The sequence below is a fragment of the Hermetia illucens genome, chromosome 1 (assembly GCF_905115235.1).
Source record: "Hermetia illucens chromosome 1, iHerIll2.2.curated.20191125, whole genome shotgun sequence".
NCBI lineage: Eukaryota > Metazoa > Arthropoda > Insecta > Diptera > Stratiomyidae > Hermetia > Hermetia illucens.
Window position 1 is genome coordinate 99,872,526 of NC_051849.1, and position 18,643 is coordinate 99,891,168.

General features: G+C 39.7%; 1 protein-coding gene across 1 annotated transcript in view; it reads left to right on the top strand.

Annotated features, from left to right (window-relative positions):
* The window catches only part of LOC119649045, a 21,418-nt gene extending 10,563 nt beyond the window's left edge, over positions 1 to 10,855 (top strand). The window contains exons 3-7 of the mRNA XM_038051023.1: positions 8,014 to 8,302; positions 8,363 to 8,466; positions 8,527 to 8,577; positions 8,637 to 9,122; positions 9,185 to 10,855. Of these exons, the coding sequence (XP_037906951.1) occupies positions 8,014 to 8,302; positions 8,363 to 8,466; positions 8,527 to 8,577; positions 8,637 to 9,122; positions 9,185 to 10,662 (2,408 nt within the window). The 3' untranslated portion in view covers positions 10,663 to 10,855. The remainder of the gene's footprint in view (positions 1 to 8,013; positions 8,303 to 8,362; positions 8,467 to 8,526; positions 8,578 to 8,636; positions 9,123 to 9,184) is intronic.
* The last annotated feature ends 7,788 nt before the right edge of the window (positions 10,856 to 18,643 follow it).

Genomic DNA, 18,643 nt, shown 5'->3' on the forward strand with positions numbered 1-18,643 from the left:
CGGTGGACATATTAATTAGAAGGCGGAAGTGCGGTCAAATTATTACAAAGGGCTAGTTATGTCCCTACTATCTGAGAATTGCCGACAAGTGGGTCGTCCTAGAAATACGTAGGACAGGACAGTGGCAGGGGTTGCAAGCTTTCGGAATTATGTTCATTGCCTGGAAATCTGACTATTACTAACAAAGTTATACTAGCTGAATATAGTCTCTCCCGCCTCAATTTCCTCCACACAAAAATATCGTATGTAGAAGGTTAGTATTACATTGATTGAAGTGAATAGTCGAATATACTAAATGTATGTATGTATGTAACTGTCCAGATTGCTCAAGTGGTTCGAGAGCCGGCTCAGATCTTTAGAGCCAGCCCGTAGCATTCACGAAAGAGAGCAGCTCTCTCACCCCGCAGATAGAAATCTCTCTGAGGTCCCCAAAGAATTGTTTACCCAGTGTTCGTAGCCTGAATCTAGCTAGAGCTGGACAATCGCAGAGGAAGTGCTTGAGAGTGTCCTCCCTTCTCCGCAGCTTCGGCAAAGGGAATTTTAGAATATGTCGAGCCTGGCGACCACGTGCAGACCACCGTAATCTTAAATGCATTTGCACGGGTCTGACACAGGAGCTCTCGTCATCGGGCTATGTTTTAAACAAGCCAAATCCTCTTTGACTTGGCATCGCCAGTATTTCCGCTTGGAATACACTGGCGAACACTGGAAGACCATACGACTCGGATACACTGAGTGTATTCGAGAAAACCCCGGTAGCGACTCCACAGACCATCCTTAATACATCCGTGAAGAATACTGTGTCATTACCTTGCAACACGCTGCTGGCCTTCCACTCTGCCTTGGTTGGAAAGTCCACAATAAAGTTTCTCTTCTTCTTCATTCTTATTTAGTTTGGGATCCAAGATTACACCCAGATGCTTTTATTTGGGTTTATGCTGAGTTCGCATCTTGCGGCCCACAGACACACTTTCTGCAACGCTCCTTCCATGATGTCGCTCGACAGAAACATCCCTGGCACTAATATCACCAAGTCGTGGGCATACGCCACTTCCGTCACCCCGCTTCTGTCCAATATTCGTAAAATTTTGTCCATCACTATTAACCAGAGCACCGGAGAGATGCGCCACCCTGGGGCGTGTCTCTGTTCACAGCTCTGGTCAAGTGGTTGCCTCTCAGATTCGACTGGATTATTTTGGTACTTAGCATGGATATAATGCAATGCATAAGATACCCCTCCAATGCAACACTGGTCAAGGCTTCCTTGGAGACCCGTTGGGAGCGGTTTCTGTGGATTTGCCTTTAAGATAAGCACATTGGGACTTAGAGCTGTTCTCTTCATAAGAGCCTTTAAATGGATGTCCAGGACGCGCCCTAGGGTCTTTAACACGGAAGAGGTGAGGCTGATTGGTCGAAAGTCTTTCGGGGACTCATGACCGCGCCTGCTTTCGATATGAAAATCACTCGTGATACAACTCCGGTAAATCTCAACAAGTCGCGGTACAATCCTATCCTTCTGCTGCTGTAGCATGACTGGCATTATGTCATCTGGACCCGGAGATTTATATGCGGAGAAGCTGTTTATAGCCCAGCCGATCTTGTCCTCGGTAATTACTGATTTGGGTGGCCGCAAACCCTCCAAGCGAAACTCTGACTCACAGTCCTCCTCGCTGGGGGGAAAGTGCGTCTCCAGTTCTCCACCCTAAGAATCCCATTGTCTGTTAGTAGGGTGATATCAAGAACCTTTTCCCATCCGTCATAGTTCTGCGAGCTGGGGAAATGGAAGGTTGGTGTACTGCCCCTGTTACACACCGATAGGTTTGTATTAATAACAAAATCAAAGAATGACTCGTCTCTTCAGTTGATTTCCGAGCTACCCGAAAGCCTATGTCTTGCATTGGCGTCGCAGCCTGTCAACACGTTCTCTACTGCCATGGTGCTCGCCAAATATTCTAGTTCTTCTGGCGGAGCTGATCGGTCATGAGCCATATAAGCTGAGGAAATATGCACGTTCTTTGCACCAGCCTGCTCCACTTTGACCACGATAGGTCGCTGGAACTCAGATCTAGACACAAAAAAGCGTTCAGACTCTTCCTCGCAAGGATGCATGCTTTAAATCTCTCTTGATCAGCGTCTCCTAAATTAAAATGTTTGCTTTGGAGCCCTTTGATGGTTCGTTCGCCTCCGACCCAAGGCTCCTATATTAGTGCGATGTATATGTCTTCCTCTAGGAGGAAGACAAACAATTTAACCAAGACGCACTTCGAGTGCTGCAGATTTATCTGCGTTACCCTCAGCATGATCTGGAAAGTGAGAAATTGGTGTGTCAATGGACAATCCTTCGATTAACTTTACGTTTCGACAGTAATAGTAACAAGCTATATAGCAAATTCTGACATCTTTACCTGGGCGGTAGTAAAACCTACGTTTCAGAAAGATTCAGAGGCCGCAAAAAAATGGATTTGCACTGGGCGGAATTCGAGCCTTGGCCCGAGTTGAATATTCTGCAGTATCTCTTCTCTACTTTATTTGAATTTGAATAATAGTGACAGACAATTCTAACGAAATATTATTAATCAAGATTGGAGTTGAAAGTTCAAGAAATATTAACTCACATTGAAATGATCCTTACAGTTTAAGGGGGTCATCCCGTGTGTCGGGTTGGAGAAATCGATTTTTTTTTTTGCATGAATTGTATCTATATATAGTGGAGAATATGTGGGCAAAGGGATTTTCCGATATTCCGAGTCCTTCAGAAATTACAGGGTTAAACAGGTAAGGAGTTTGCAGCCGCGACTAGAGTACTCGATGAGAAAGAGCATCGAATCTTTTTTTATCTGTTAGTTTTTTACCTGAGCCTTATAAATTCGAACACAGATATAAATATAAAAAGATGGAAAACCAATCAATTGTCTAAACTTGTTTGCTGTTTGGAATAAAAAGGATAATCCAGTCTAGAGTGAGCACTGAAAGGCTTTCAAGCTGTACTCAGTTATATTTTGTTGTAAGTATTGTGCTGTTTGTGTGTTCAGTGATTTTTTTAAATGGATCGTACGAAGGGAGATCGCTTTAACGTTCAAAGTCATGCTCGCGTTAAAAAACGAGTATTTCATGGGGATCAATAGTTATCAGAGAAGAAAAAGGACTGCGCATCAACATCAGCAAAGAAACTTTTAGCATGAACATGGATGTTCCAATTGCGACAAGTTTTATATATTGTATATTGGATTTTGCTGGAGTTTTCTCCGGTATTTCTGCAAATTTCTGCAAATAATAAAATATACGTAGTAGTAAAAAAGGAATACGTAGGACATGTCGAGAAAAGAATGGGAACGCGGCTTAGAAATGCAAAGAAGAATCACAAAGGCATTGGTGGAAAAGGGGCTAGAAAACTTACTGATAAGGACCTCACTACATTTTCTGAGCTAGCTATTCGTCGACACGCAAATTTGATAGAAGGAATGAAGCAAGAAATTTGGGAAACTTTCTTCCATAAATGTTCTACAGACGAAAATCCTCAGCATCAAAATTGTCCAGCAGGCGAGGACAGTTGGTGCAAATGGCGCAAAGCGGAAGCTAAAGAAGAACTGGATAGTTTTCACCATGAGAAGGTACCTTTGACTGAAGAAGTTCAAACAGTCATCAAACCAATCTATGAAGATTTGTCACGAGATGATTTCTTGAACAGATGTTTAGGAGCAGAGACCCGGAATAACAATGAGTCGTTAAATGCATTGATCTGAATTTTCGCTCCTAAACACCTTCATTCTGGGGCCAAGGTCGTAGAAATAGCCACTTTTCTGGCTGTAATTATTTTCAATGAAGGATTCAATGGCATTCTCAAAATCCTAGTGACAATGGGATGTCAAGTTGGTCACATATGTCAGGTTTATGCCGACCGCCGTAATGAAGCGCGAATTTGGCGGTCCGAACGAGGATCGACTGACCTCGCTAAAAGAGCCACAATTGACAGAGCAACAGAGAGCAACAATCGGCCCTATAAGACTTTTTCGAAGAAACGGAGGGTGCTCTCTATGGACCAGGTATAGCAGATTAATGGTGAGCTAAAATTTTACTGTTGATAATCACATTTAAATTTTCAAATGCGTTTTTCTCGAAACTGCATCTTGAAAATCGGCTGCCACCATAGCTCAAAATCTATCCAACCAAATTCTTTGAAATTTTCACGGCTTCTTTAGTACATATTTCTACGGTCCGCAAACTAGGATAATTGCAATCGGACGGGTAGTTTTTTTTTATTCATCAAAAAAGCCGTAAAAAAACACCAAAATCCGAAAAATTAAGTTTAAAAGCCCACTAAAAATTTACCTTTTGATATTTTCTAATTATCCTAGTTTGCGGACCGTAGAATATTGTTCACATTAAAATGCCGTTTAGTTTTTTTTCCTCAGATGAACACAGCGCCCTCCAGCGTGGCAGCAGAAAAACACCTTTTTTTGGAGATGGGTGCATAAATTAACACCTATCCCGAAAATTAGCTGCGAAATCAATCTAAAAAATGTATCACATATACTAGAGATATCAATAAACATATGGTGAAAAAATCACGTTTCTATCTTTATCCAGTCCTTCAAAATAATTTTTCAAAAAAAAGGCAAAAAAACGGCCTTCACACGGGATGACCCCCTTAAACCTGACTCCAAAGAAACTGGATTCCGTTGGCGATGGCGATCCACTTTTTCCGAAAATCTCCTTTCGAAACAGCCTAAACAGCTTTCTGCGGAGTTTTTATGAAGTTATTTGTGCAACCAAGCACTATATTTGATCGTCCTTCTTAGCGTTTCACGCGGGGAATTAATTTTGACAGTTTTATATTTTTGTTAGTAACCTCAGTCCGTTTTCAGGTTTATTTAATTCCCAGATGGTAAGTTTCCAACGCGAGTGTGCGGAGTAGTCAACTATGATATGTGTAAACCCCCATCATGCATGACTCAGTACAGTTATTAGAATTAGGACACTGATAGTCCTAATTCAAGTTTACTTATTTTCAGCGTTTCGGCTGTTTCAATCGGCCGTCCATCTTGTAGAATGCATTTGCTATGCCTATAGCCCGCCTATGTCCTCCTCCTAAAAATAATGCTATGTTGACCTAAGAGTTGCGACATGTGGCGCTTGGCGTTCATTCCATGTATGTATCCCAGCCCCAATCCCGTCTTCTTACTTAAATTTTAAGCATATTACTAATTATCTAACATATTTCAGTATTCTAAACGATGTGGTTAACCATCACCCTTCATCATTTTATTTTTGATAGGGTCGTAGCCAGTACTCTCCTTTAGATCTTACCGCTACTTCGCAGACAAATGTTGATGAACGCTTGGCGCTTTTCAGTAACAGCGACGATTACTTTCCATGTGCTAATCCCATATACAAATTCAGGAATAGTATTTACACAGAGCAGTCTTAACTTGATCTTTGTGTTGAGCCCCTGAATCTGAAGATAGAGAGGATGCATAAACCCATCAGATTGTAAATCTTGATTTTGTTGTTTTTCTTCAGTCCGATTCTACTTGCCTCTCTTTCCAACTTCATAGCTACTTGACAAAAGTCCATGAGCCTTCTGAAAAGCAGCATGAAGAACGTCACCGATAACAAAACAAAATAATATCGGAGACACGATGCAACACTGCGGACTCCGCTTTGCACTTAAAATTCCTCTGAAATTTTACATCGGTGTAGTACGTGACATTTTGCCCTATCATATGTCGCCCTGATAATAACTATTAGTCTCTCTGGAAAACCCGTCCTTTGTAGAGACTCCGGATACACTCCCTGTTCACGCTGCTAAGAACTTTTACAAAATCGAAGAAGAGGAGGTGAAGCAAACATCTAAACTCCGCACACTGTTCCGAAATGATCCGTAGGGTGTTGATGTGGTGAATGCATTAAAATTTGAAACGGAAACCAACCTGGTCCCTGTCGACCAAGCTTTGGAGATATTCCTTGACGTGTTGCAGGGTTATTTTAGTTTTATCTTTCCGACGACAGGGAGCACGCGGATAGCCCTCTACTTATCACACGGGTCTTCTCCTTTGTAATCTTAAAGATCATCTACTTTTTCCATTTTCTGAAAAAAGGATTCCCAGGATCTCGACATCAGTGGAAGTTGCAGTTCAGCAGTAACTGCTCTGCGGAGGGTCTGTCAAGTCTAGCGGTTTTATTCTGTTTTAGTGCGTTGAAATAACTTCACTTATGCATGGAGGAACAATCCGTTTTCGCATGCTACAGCGACTAGCCAATTCACCCATAAGAGGAGGAACCCCACTAGATGTGATATGACTAAGAACTGTAGTGAATTGTTTGTCCACCTTTTCAGTTGCTCGTCAGCGTGGATGAGAAGACAACCGTTAACACGTTCTTCATAGGACGATCGAAAAATTTGCGACCACAGCAAGCTCTGCGGCACTTTCCGGGATAGGTATTCCACTGTCGAGCGACAGCTGGATTATACAAGCGGTCGATGTTGAATTTAGGAGATAGCAGCTCTCCAACCCTACGAGAAGTGGCGGACGCATAACACAAGCGAACGTAAGCGACCATCAGATGGTGCTCCCTTTCAAGGCCAATGTGAGCACCTCTCTTATTACGCACATCCAGGAAACAACACGTAAAGCTACTGCTGATGGGAAAGTAGTCAATCTGAGTGCTTGTATGGTGTCGGTCAAATGAAACCCAACTGACGTTATGGCAAACATTCAGATCACCCATCATGATCGCAATGTCACCTATAGGAGGCCTTTCCTGAACTGCGCATAATCATCATCATCATCAACGGCGCAACAACCGGTATCCGATCTAGGCCTGCCTTAATAAGGAACTCCAGACATCCCGGTTTTGCGCCGAGGTCCACCAATTCGATATCCCTAAAAGCTATTTGGCGTCTTGACCTACGCCATCGCTCCATCTTAGGCAGGTCTGCCTCGTCTTCTTTTTCTTTTTCTACCATAGATATTGCCCTTATAGACTTTCCGGGCTGAATCATTCTCATCCATACAGGTTTAGTGACCCACGCACCGTAACCTATTGAGCCGGATTTTATCCACAACTTGACGGTCATGGTATCGCAAATAGATTTCGTCGTTATGTAGGGGGCCAAAAATTCTTCGGAGGATTCTTCTCTCGAACACGGCCAAGAGTTCGCAATTCTTCTTGCTACATATAATATCTCGTAGAAAGCATCCTTCTCCACTATATGAGAAATCTCCGTTGGTGCATAGTACTGTACAATTGTAACGCTTCTTAACCTGCACCGTAATCTTGTAAGAGAGCGCGCCTTGCGGTAGCCGTCGGAAACAACCCGATACTGGATTCGCGTCTGCTACCACTTAGTTCTCCAGAGAACAAAAGCACGTTGCCATTAGTGAGGAAAATGGAACAGGAGTAGTCTCCAGAGTCCCACCATCTTACTTCGCCTAGGACTAGAGTGTCCAGCTGATATCGTTGAAATTCCGGACCTTCTGAGGACCTTTCCTACCATGTTAAGGAGCGTAATCATAGTCCGTTTTCTATGGCCAAAGGTCTTCGGCGTAACGTCAGCCCCTATCCGAAGCGTTGTCAAGGTTTCGATAGCAATAAAGTTTCAAAATTTGCCCACAAATTTCTATCCCTTTTAGTCGCCTCTTACGACAAGCAGAGGAGACTTTGAGTGTATTTCAAAGCCCTACCCTTTTCCCTGATCTCAGCACTTTCGTTTCTTCAAATCCTCCTCTTCATCTGGACTTGGGACTAGTACACTAAGAAAATAATATATAAGGTTTCTATTTAGCTTTCCTTTCCTTCACAATATAGGACAGGTTTTTTCGAAATATACCTTCTATCTTGAGAGGACCAGAAAGTCTTTAATAGCTGGCCTATTGAAATTTCTAACTTCCAGTTTTAAGCTGAACAGTAACGGTTATGAGTTGGCTCATATACTGTTCAATTTGTTTTATGTATCGTACCTAATTTTCTCGAAGTACATTAAGAGCTGTTTTCAAATATTCGCCATTTCAGATATACATTCATATGCGGAAAAAGAAGATGCAATTCTCTCAGATAAAGATATTCAAAAATCCAATTCGAACATTTACAAGACTCCTAGCAAAAGTGAAAATCGTTTGTTCAATGGAAATTCGAACTCTACAATTACAATAACTAAACCTGTAACACCAACGAAAGAGGAAGTTACATTTTCATCCTTCGCTCCCGACATAAATGCCGCAAACATATTAGACCCTAAATCAGACTGTGACCAATCGAAGTGCAATTTGAATTACTTTTACAAAGGAACTGATAATAAAATGTAAGGCTTTGAATATTTCCCAGAAAAAGCATGAAATAATACTACCTATGTTCTGGCTAGGAATCTGGAAGGATCTGATATAAGCGGAGTGAAAATTTTGCTGCGCGGCGATTTATTGGGAGCACTCAACTGCTTATTTCCGCAGCTTAATTTGGTGGCGTCAGGTAAAATTCAATTAGATTTGCATGTTAATGAGTTGAATTAGATACTTTTCTCAACTTCAGAAACGAACCCGAAACGACCGCTTTTGGATCCCAACTTTTCATATTTTAGTGGTAAAGGGTTTGTTCCTATTTTATGAGCCCGGTTAATTATGCACCTTATGTATTTTCAGATTCGTCTGATATTTTAATTGAAACTTTCGCATTAGCTAGAAAACTTTATAGTGAACAGTCAGCTAAAGCAGACACTAACAATACATCACCCAATGAAAAATTATCCGATTCCTCAAGTTTTTCATCCTTGCAAAGCGACAAAGTGAAATATCCTTATAGTTTCGACGAACTTCCTTTCCGAAGTGCCGAGCAAGACTTTAACGGTGAAAATCATGGCAACAGCTGTAAACTTCATGGAAATAGTCCACAATTAAGCCTAAGAAGTATCGTAAGTGCCAAAGATATCCACACATCGTCTAACCCTAGAAATTCGAGCAGCACAATTAAACTAGCGTCTAGTAGTAGTTCACAACATATCCTGAAGTCTTCCCACTCAGAGCCTAAAATTCCGAATGCAGCAGCTCGTTCTCATAATACTCGTCTGAATATGTCGCTGGAGAGTTTCGTTGATGAGCAAAAAAGAGCAGCGAGCTCGACACCCTATGGTAGTTCAGTTCTCAGTTCTGGTTAACTGACCAAATTTTCTTAAAAGTTGTATGATTTTCAGATCGCTTAAAACCTTATCGCGGTATCGAAAGCATCATGACGGAGATAGAAAAACTACCAACAAATTGTCAAGACCGTACATTCTTTCCAGAAAAACAGGAAAGCCCAACCCGACTGGAACTAAACTCTCACAAAAGAAGCCTCTACTCATCAGTACTGAAAAGTTCAGTTTTTAAAGATACTGCGTCCAGCATCGCTGAAAAGAAAACGATACATCACAATGGATATCATAATTCTGAAGCAAGCCAGTGGTGTGAGAAAGCAACCGAACAAAAACCTGTTTTCAAAGTTAACAACGACAGTGATCATAAAGTAGATAATTTCAACCATACCTTGCATTCAGATGATAATACTCCCACGAAAACAACTCCAATAACGGACTTGAGACCACCAATTTGTTACGATTTGGACGAGCTAGAGAAAGACATAACAAAGTCGCTGGAGAAGCTTGTGGACGAAGCAGATGATCCGATAATCCTAAATCAATACAACATGCAATATTCAAACGCTTCGACGAATCTATACGGGCTGAATAACCCGCCCACCAGTCAGTATTTTCACAACCAAACACAAAAATTCAATGAAACCTGTTACCGTAAGCCTCCTATAGCAAATTCGGGATTGAATAGCTTACAAAATCGGCTAAACTTCCTACGTACGAAAGGACGTCCATCGGATTTTGAACAGTTCTTCAACCCCCTAGCATTTAACACTCAACTCACAGCTCAATTCTTTCGTCAGGAGAATATAACGAACAATATCAACTCAATGCCGATGGATAATATGAATCACGTCAATCAACTGTTTCCCAAAGCCGACGTGGCCAAGTTGGCCACAGTAAATACGCCTTACTATCAACAAAGCCCGGGTAACAACTTCGAAAGAGACATTAAAGAACTCTTGACTCGTTATCCTCAAATCATGCAAAACACGGCCACTAGTATCAACCAACAAAATATTTTAACTGGAAACAATACTAACATCACAGCCAACACCACTCCCTTCGACTTAACATCTTTATACGCACATCTCGCGACGGCTAAAGTCCAATCAACACCTCTCCCCCATACGCTTACTAAACCCAACTGCAATGATGAAAACATGATCCTCAACCAATTTATTGCCTCACAAAGCTTAGACAACATGTACACCAACAATGCAGCCCTAAACCGATATCAAATATCCAGTAACAAGTTTCCGAGCCAAATACCACTTGACTACGGAAAGCAAGGTCACTCCTCGGGGCTAGGATCAATGGGCATGGTGGATCAGGAAAATTTTCCAGCACCACATTATCTGGAGGGCAGCAATTGTGGAGGCAACTCTTCGAGTGGAATAAGAACAATAATTTCCGTCTCCGATTTGGAAAAGCAAGCATTGGAACAGTATCGAAACTCTGAAGAAAGTATCAACGCCCGCTACGATGTCCTGGAGAAGGAAGCCGAAGAACAATATAACAATTGTTTAAGTCAGAAGTGAGGCAGTATTATGTACGAGTAGCATGTGTTTGAGACATTGTGAACGCAAAAAGAACGGAATGGACAGCGCAATTTCAGAGCAATAAGAAATGAAAATGTTTTCTTTATAAGTATGTCGATTTTTTATCGTCCATTTTTCATTATTATTTAATAATTTCAATTTATAAATGCGAAATGATTTTTTGACAATAAACATGAAGGACAATTAAATTTTCTGGGCTGTTCCTTTGGAAAATATTAAAACGAAAATTTTCGATAGGTAACACCTTTTACTGACCTGAAAATACAAATCAATCTAAAACTTAAAATCTAGACAGGAGTTGAGGTTGATGCTAATAAGAATAAAAGGATGTGGAATATGTATTAGTCTAAATAGCCCAGAGATTACTGAACATCTTAATGATTCTGATAAGTGACTGATTTATGATCGCGGTGCGCGGTGGTATTGTACTCTTATAATCAGAATTAGCACTCACTCACTCATGATCTGGACAATTTTGAAAACGATTCTAAAATACAGTGCGAAGCAGTCGGGCCGATCGCGTGCGAAAATGAGGTGAGACCAAGTGTGATTACCTCCAAGTGCGAGCTTTCTGGGGACCCTTAATGGCGAAACAAATTGGATTAGTTATGTTATGCAAATTCAAGCCCATAATTTCCACCCCGGACCGAATTTTCACTATCATCTAGTGTTCGTTCCTTCGCCGGCATGTTGTGTCCACCGATTCTCATAGGTTTTGGGAACTGCGACTCCTTCCGTCTCACAAGATCTAGTTGATGGCAGCATGGTGGGAGGCGGATCGATGATTGTAAGAAATTGAAAGCTCTCTCAATTGCAGAGAGTGGTGGAGTTGGTCACGGAAACGTAAACTGATACAGACAGGGACCATTTTATAACCATATACCGCATCAAGATAGGGTCGCCCCAGGAACACATGACGAAAGTTTGTCGAGAGACCCTAGAGGGAACTGAAACACATTTCAGTAAGTCGTCGACAATAGCACGTATGTGGGGTAAAAGGGGTAAGTGGCAACTATATATACACAGACGATTCAATAAAGCTATCGGAGGCTCCTTAAGGACGGCAGTGCAATCAAAGTAGATGAGAAAAATGGTAGAATAGGCTTTGGCGCCAGTTTTCCATATAGGCAAATGTTTGGAAATTTTTTCAATAACTTTGTAACTTGATTTCAAAGCTATGTTTTGTATATATATATATAATAGAAGATATCCTTGAGGCGCAAGTCAAAACCGCAGTGCGTTCGGTGCATCTGTTAATGTAATGAAAGGCAGCCCACAATTCCTATAGCACTTCTATGTGTACGAATCTATGTAACAAGGCAACCAGTTATAAACAACCAATAGACAATTTTTAAAGTGGCATTGCTATGTAATTGGGATTGCTGCCGTCTACGATTGATTTTGGCACCAAGATGGAAAAGTTCCATGACTATGTGACACGTGCACCAAGCCATGACGCAAATGGGAACCAAAATCAATGAAGATGCGCAGAACGTAACTGTGATCTTGACAGCCACCGTAAGCCACTCCTTTTGTTCTATGCATAGTCCTCTTGGGTATGATTAAAGTTGGGGGCAGTCTGATAATTCGTTTTATTTATTTAATATTTAAGATCTGAAAATTACCCTAATCCTATGATATGATGAAAAAAGTATTTGCTCTGCTTGCCTGAGCGAAACCTATTGTTGCAACTGTTCATACTTATGGGCATATAATTCCTTTTTCTTCCTTTGTTTCTATGGTATCCCGTACAGTTGTTCGTCAGCTGACATAAGGCAATTCAAGCGAAACTGCCCACCAGATTTTCCACCCGGTTATCTGCGTTCTACTTTAGCTTTGAGTATTGGAGAATTGGTCTGAATGGGGATAATCCCTTTTGAGGTCTATATGAATATCCCATTTTTAATGAAAATTCAGAAAGCCATTCTTAAATTTTCCGTTAATCGCGATATGGTAAAACTAATTAATTGCATGTTGCGGTCAGTCGAAATTCGACCAACTTTGACTCCCTTTTGGAACAATCTGCCGCCCATAATACGGCCAATTAAATTTCAGAAATTTACAAATATTTAACCGCTGTCTTTATAATCACCAAGACCGTACCTCCCCTGGCATCAAGTTCACCATTCACGACCACAATGTCACTTTTAGGAAGCCTTGTCTGAGCTGCACGTAATTGCTTATATGTAGAAAGCCAACTTCTCCACTATATTGGAAATTTCAGTTGGTTCGTAGCACTGTAATATTGTGATGTGCCTTAATTTGGGCCGGCATCTTACAATCAAAATCTTGTCAAAAACCAGTTCCTCCTCCTGTTAGCAACTTCCTGCAGAAGCACACACTCATACTCAGCAACTGCCACATACTCAATGAAAATGGCCTTAGTCCTGTTTTATTCAATGTATATACTTCTATCCCTAACAATATTGCGGACGTCTTAGCGGTAATCTTTACTGATGATTTCCTCATCATTTCATCTGGAAAGACCAGAGAATTAAAAAGTGGACTCCAACCGCTACAAAAGCGTTATGCTTTATAGGAGCTTTATCAGACCCAGGCTTGAATATGCTGCAGCGTCCACTGTCAACGGCCCCAGAAGCTGGACAGCTTTACAGCCTCCAAGCTGCGACGTTGTGTAGGACTCGCTAGTTCCACCCGGACGGATGCTATCTTCGCAATTACGGACGAATCTGCCGCCGCCATTAAATTTGCAACCAGTGAAGCACAGGACCGAGATCTCCAAAAAATTGTCATTTTAACCGACAGTCTGGGAGCGTTCAAATTAATGATATCTTCAACACCCATCCACTACTCAACCCGAGAAATTCATGCCTCAGTTGAGGATTGTCATCATGAGGAAGTCCAACTAATTTGGACTCCAACACACAGTGGGGTTCCTATTAATGAACTAGCACACCAGGCTGACCAAAGTTTTACCCTAGCGGGCACACCCACAAACGTCCTCTCGATCTCTCACGACGAACTGACAACAATCACCAAAAAGGTTATGGACACATGGAATGAGAAGTATCAACAAACCTCTAGGACAAAAAAAAATTTCTTCGCCAACATCTTCCCACGAATTCTAAACAAGCATTGGTTCTACATAATGTAACTAAAATCAGAAACTACCAAATTAGTTAACCGTATGCGGCGAAGTTGAAACCAATGACCACATCATCTTCCACTGCAGCAAAGTCCAGCAATTTCGCCCACGGCACTTCCTCTTCAAAGAAAAGAAATTAAACTAGCATCTTTCATTGAAGACTCAGCATACATCAAGCTCTTCAACCATAACCTGGAAACAATCTTTTGGACACAAAAGCCCTTCCACACCAGGCCGAAATAAAAACACATGCTCACAAACGGATATGCACACATAATCTAATACAAATCACATCAACCAAATCAAAATTATCGAAATCGCTGGCTTTATAGGCTCAGCCTACCAACCGGCCTCGCAGGATAAACTTTCCTTTGCGCGAATTCCCCATGTCATTAGCCATTACTCTAGCTTTTTGAGATAGAATTCCAAGGATCTGGAGGCACCCTCAGGGCTTTTGTGAAAACGAAAGATCGCTGCGTCATCCGCAAACGTCGATATAAGCAGGTTATCGTCAATTAGTATGTCGGGAACATATACCAAACACAAAAATGATCCTAGTGCGCTTCCCTGGGGGACACCTACTTGGATAGAATGGTCTTGCATGTGAAGCTTCTGTATTTCAATCGGAACGACTGACCATCGATGTAGGATTTGAAAATAACGTAACATAAATGGTTTCCAGTAGGAGTTTACTAAATTTTGTGCCTTACTCTGTCGTAAACCTTGGTAATATAGAGAAAGATGGCGGAGCAATATTTTTTTTCATCCAAGGGTCTTATTTGCGAAACGATATGGTAAACCTCTTCTGTTGTGCCATGCTTTTCCCGGAAGCCAAACTTGGTTGCGGATTATATTGAAAATTTTTAGCAACGTCAGAATCTTTGATATTGATATTGATGGTATAGGAAGCAGGCTTATCTAACGGTACGATGCTGTAAGTGGAAATAAGCAATACGTGTAATCACGTTAAAGATCTTAATTTAGTTCTTACTGCACGGTTAGAAAAAATGGTTTAAATTTGATAAATTTTGGTGTACATATAAGTCCATAGGAATTACTGTATTAAATCAATACACTACCGATTTATTGATTAGTATTACCCATGGCTTTTATAAAGTTTGTACAAAATGTGTATAAAATATTTCAATAACCTAACATAATAAAGATTATCGGACTAGAGTATGAAAAGTGTTCACCTGAATATAGTATTAAAACTATACATTGAACTTATTAAGCCTTTAAACTTCGGTGGTATAAAATTAATAAAATATTTTATTAATTTATATACGACGAAAGTATAGAAAATTGTATATGTTGGCATAAATATTTTATACGGAATACTTATAAAAGTTATACCTAGAGTCGTGGATTTTTATATACATTTATTCGATTATCTTATACATTCATAACGAATATATTGGTTTTTATCATTTCTTCTTAAAATGGCTGCAGAATAAATATCTGCATGTTTATGATCATTGTACTTGACTATTTTTCTTCACATTTTTCTTCCAACTCAAATGCATTTTGAAATTCAGCAAATGAAGATCCTAATTCTATAAATAGTATCTTTTCGATAGTAGAAAATATATATTATTTCCAGAAAGGGAAAGTATTCATCAATTTAATAACATTGCTTTTCAAATATAGCCCTGGTCTTATGTGGTTAAGCTCTTCGATTCATCCTGTGATCATTATTTCATCAAGCTGAGATATATCCTGCATACTGAGATATAAAATGTTTATTTGCAGGCAGGCATTTGCCAACGTTTATAATTTGTTGTTAATGAATCTGATAATAAATGGTGGCAAAGCTTTGCTGGTGTCGTCGAGCCAAAGTCTAGCAAAGATTTATATAATTTTTTAAAGTTGAGTTTATAGATTAGATTGTTTGATGCTTCGATTCATATCTGATGGCAGTGAAATGGGAAGGTCCAATTTAGAAATTAGTGTGGGGTAATGGGTTAAAATATGATGTTTTGCAACCAATATCGAATGAAATTCATCAAATATAATGCGTAAATAATTAGCAATTAAATCTTTTAAACGAGATATATCCCGAACTTTAATTTGTCCAGCAAAAACAATAACTAATATTTGCAATATAGTTGTTATTACTTGCCATTTTGTAATATCTAAATCATCGATTAAGTCACCAATAATAAATGGAAGATGTACAATTAAACACCAGCATTGAGAAACGGGGTAAGGAAACGAATCTTTTGTTAAGGAAGCGTTTGGCAATTTTTTTCTATAAAAATAGTCGGAGTTCAATGGAATGGAATCAATGAATACGGTTGTCCAAATCTTCTAATTTAATTGTTTTGCTAGTGACTAAGTGCTTACAAATAATTGTAATAACGTACGGTACAACACCTTCCAATAAATCATGCATTGGTTCATGTACAGTACATTTGTCAATTATATTGTAATTTTCAATTTGATTAAGGGTTCATCCCGTGTGAAGGTCGTTTTTTTCACTTTTTTAAGAATTTTTTAGTGACGAACTGGATAAAAGTACAAATACGAATTTTTCACCATATATTTATTAATGTCTTGAGCATGTGTAGTAATTTTTGCAGCACGGTAACATCATTCATTATTGAAATACAGAGTAACTGTATAACCCATCTCCAAAAAACGGTGTTTTTCTGCTGCCACGCTAGAGGGCGCTGGGATAATCTTAAAGAAACAATATAAGTGGTATTGTAACGTGCAGACCTAGCCGCTGTCCGCAAACTAGGATTATTAAAAAATATTAAAAGCTAAATTTTTGGTGCCATGTTAAACTTTTTTTTGTGAATTTTGGTGTTTTTTCAAGATTTTTTAATAAATAAAGAAAAAACTACTGAATCGATCGCAATTATCCTAGTTTGCGGACCGTAAAAATATATTCTGAATATGTCGTGAAAATTTCAAAGAATTTCGTTGGATAGATTTTGGGCTATGGTGGCAGCCGTTTTTCAACATGCAGTTTCGAGAAAAACGCATTTAAATTCTTCTCGAAAAACAGCAACAAACGACAAATTTACAATGGTTTAATTTCGCCTTTAAATGAATTTGGCGACTTTCCTGCTTTGTGGCACGAGACAATATAAACATTTCGCTACGATTCCAACCCGTTAAATGCAAACAAATTTATAGCAATTCATTTTTTGATAAACTTTATACGTTATTAGAATCGAGTCGATGTATGTCTGTCCGTCTGTCTGTTACATCCGATTTATTCGGAAACGGCTTAACCGATTGTCACAAAAATTGGTAAGAGAATGTGATCTGTTGTTCCCTTTACATACAGTAAGTGGTGCCATTTTGTGTTAAGTTTGAGGGGGGCTCCCCATAAATGTAAATGAAGGGTGCAAAAGTTTTTTCATAAAATGTGATCATGTTGGGTATCAAATGAAAGGCCTTAATAAGTACTTTTCGAAACTGATTCCATATTTGATATCGCGTGAAACATAGGGGAGTAAGGGCTCAAAATATAACCCCCAAAAAGTGTAACAAGTCTCGTTCTCAAAACCTATCCAATCGAAAAATCATCTCTACGAAATCTATGCCTGTGTACGTAGGTGGGTGTGTGTGTTCAATTAAGACAGATATATTTGTATATTAAACCAGCCGCATTTAGTATACGTACTATATATGTACATATATATCTCCATTTGCGCACGAAGTAAATCAGAAATATGGGTACGATCAATTTATATACATGCGTATATATGTAACACACAGTATTCGGAAATAGACAGTTCGTTTGTTTGGGCTGAGGATAATATCTATGGCTGTAATATGTACGTATGTCGTAGCTATCTATGGATGGAAAAATGTGCTTTAAAGTTTCCTTCATAAGATGAACACAAAACCTTTGTACCCGAAGCGTGAGATTTGAACCGTGGCCTTCTGCTACGACAGCCCAGCGCTGTAACCACTTGAGCCATCCGAACACGGAGAATATTGAGCACTTTAATATGATTCACTGATAATTTCTATTGAAAAATAATATAGAGCAAATTCATATATCGCAAATTATAGAAATTTTTGGTATAAATCTCATTGAATTCACGAGCTTTATATTATAGTTTCAGTTGTTATAAATAATACACCAACATTTTTAACCGAGTGGGTGTGGAAAGGGACATCATTTCGCTTGTAATTTTATCGTGGTCACATCATTTTTTAGAATAGAGGTTTGGAGGTTTGTTTTAGCATTTCGGAAGTTGCACTATGTTTTCCACTGAATTCAGTGTAAAAATATTTCCGAAATGGGCGCCGCGAATGCAGCACCTTTTTTAAGCGTCACTACGGTCGCAATCAATATTTCCTAGGCACAAGAGTGGTTTTTCCAATCTTGAGGTAGGTCATTTTTTACCAAAATTCGGACCCTTTATGAACTCATACAGTTCATTTATCCGTTCATTTCTTGTAGTATTTTATGTATAATACTCAACATTGGATATCGACAGCCCGAAGCGTGATTTACTAATTTTTGAAACCCTATACGGCGGCGATGCTCTTACCCACATCTTTCTATATATTGTTTTTTTCGTTTTGCGCACCCCTTCCTTTACGAATTTTCACCTTCCCTACTTAACATAAACATCCACACGACAGTAAATTTATAGACGCGAGCATATGTAATAATAATAATAATCGTTGGCACAACAATCCATCAGGGCCTTAAAGTGTGTTAGAGCACTTCATTCAAGACCGCAACTACACTACACACTACAGAACACTGTAGGAGGCATTGTGGTCAGCATTAAGTACGGCAGCCTTGTGCTCTAACCACTCAGCTATCCGGACAGGTTTTGTTTTCCAAACGAAACGTTAATAAAAATGGTATCGAAAAATTAT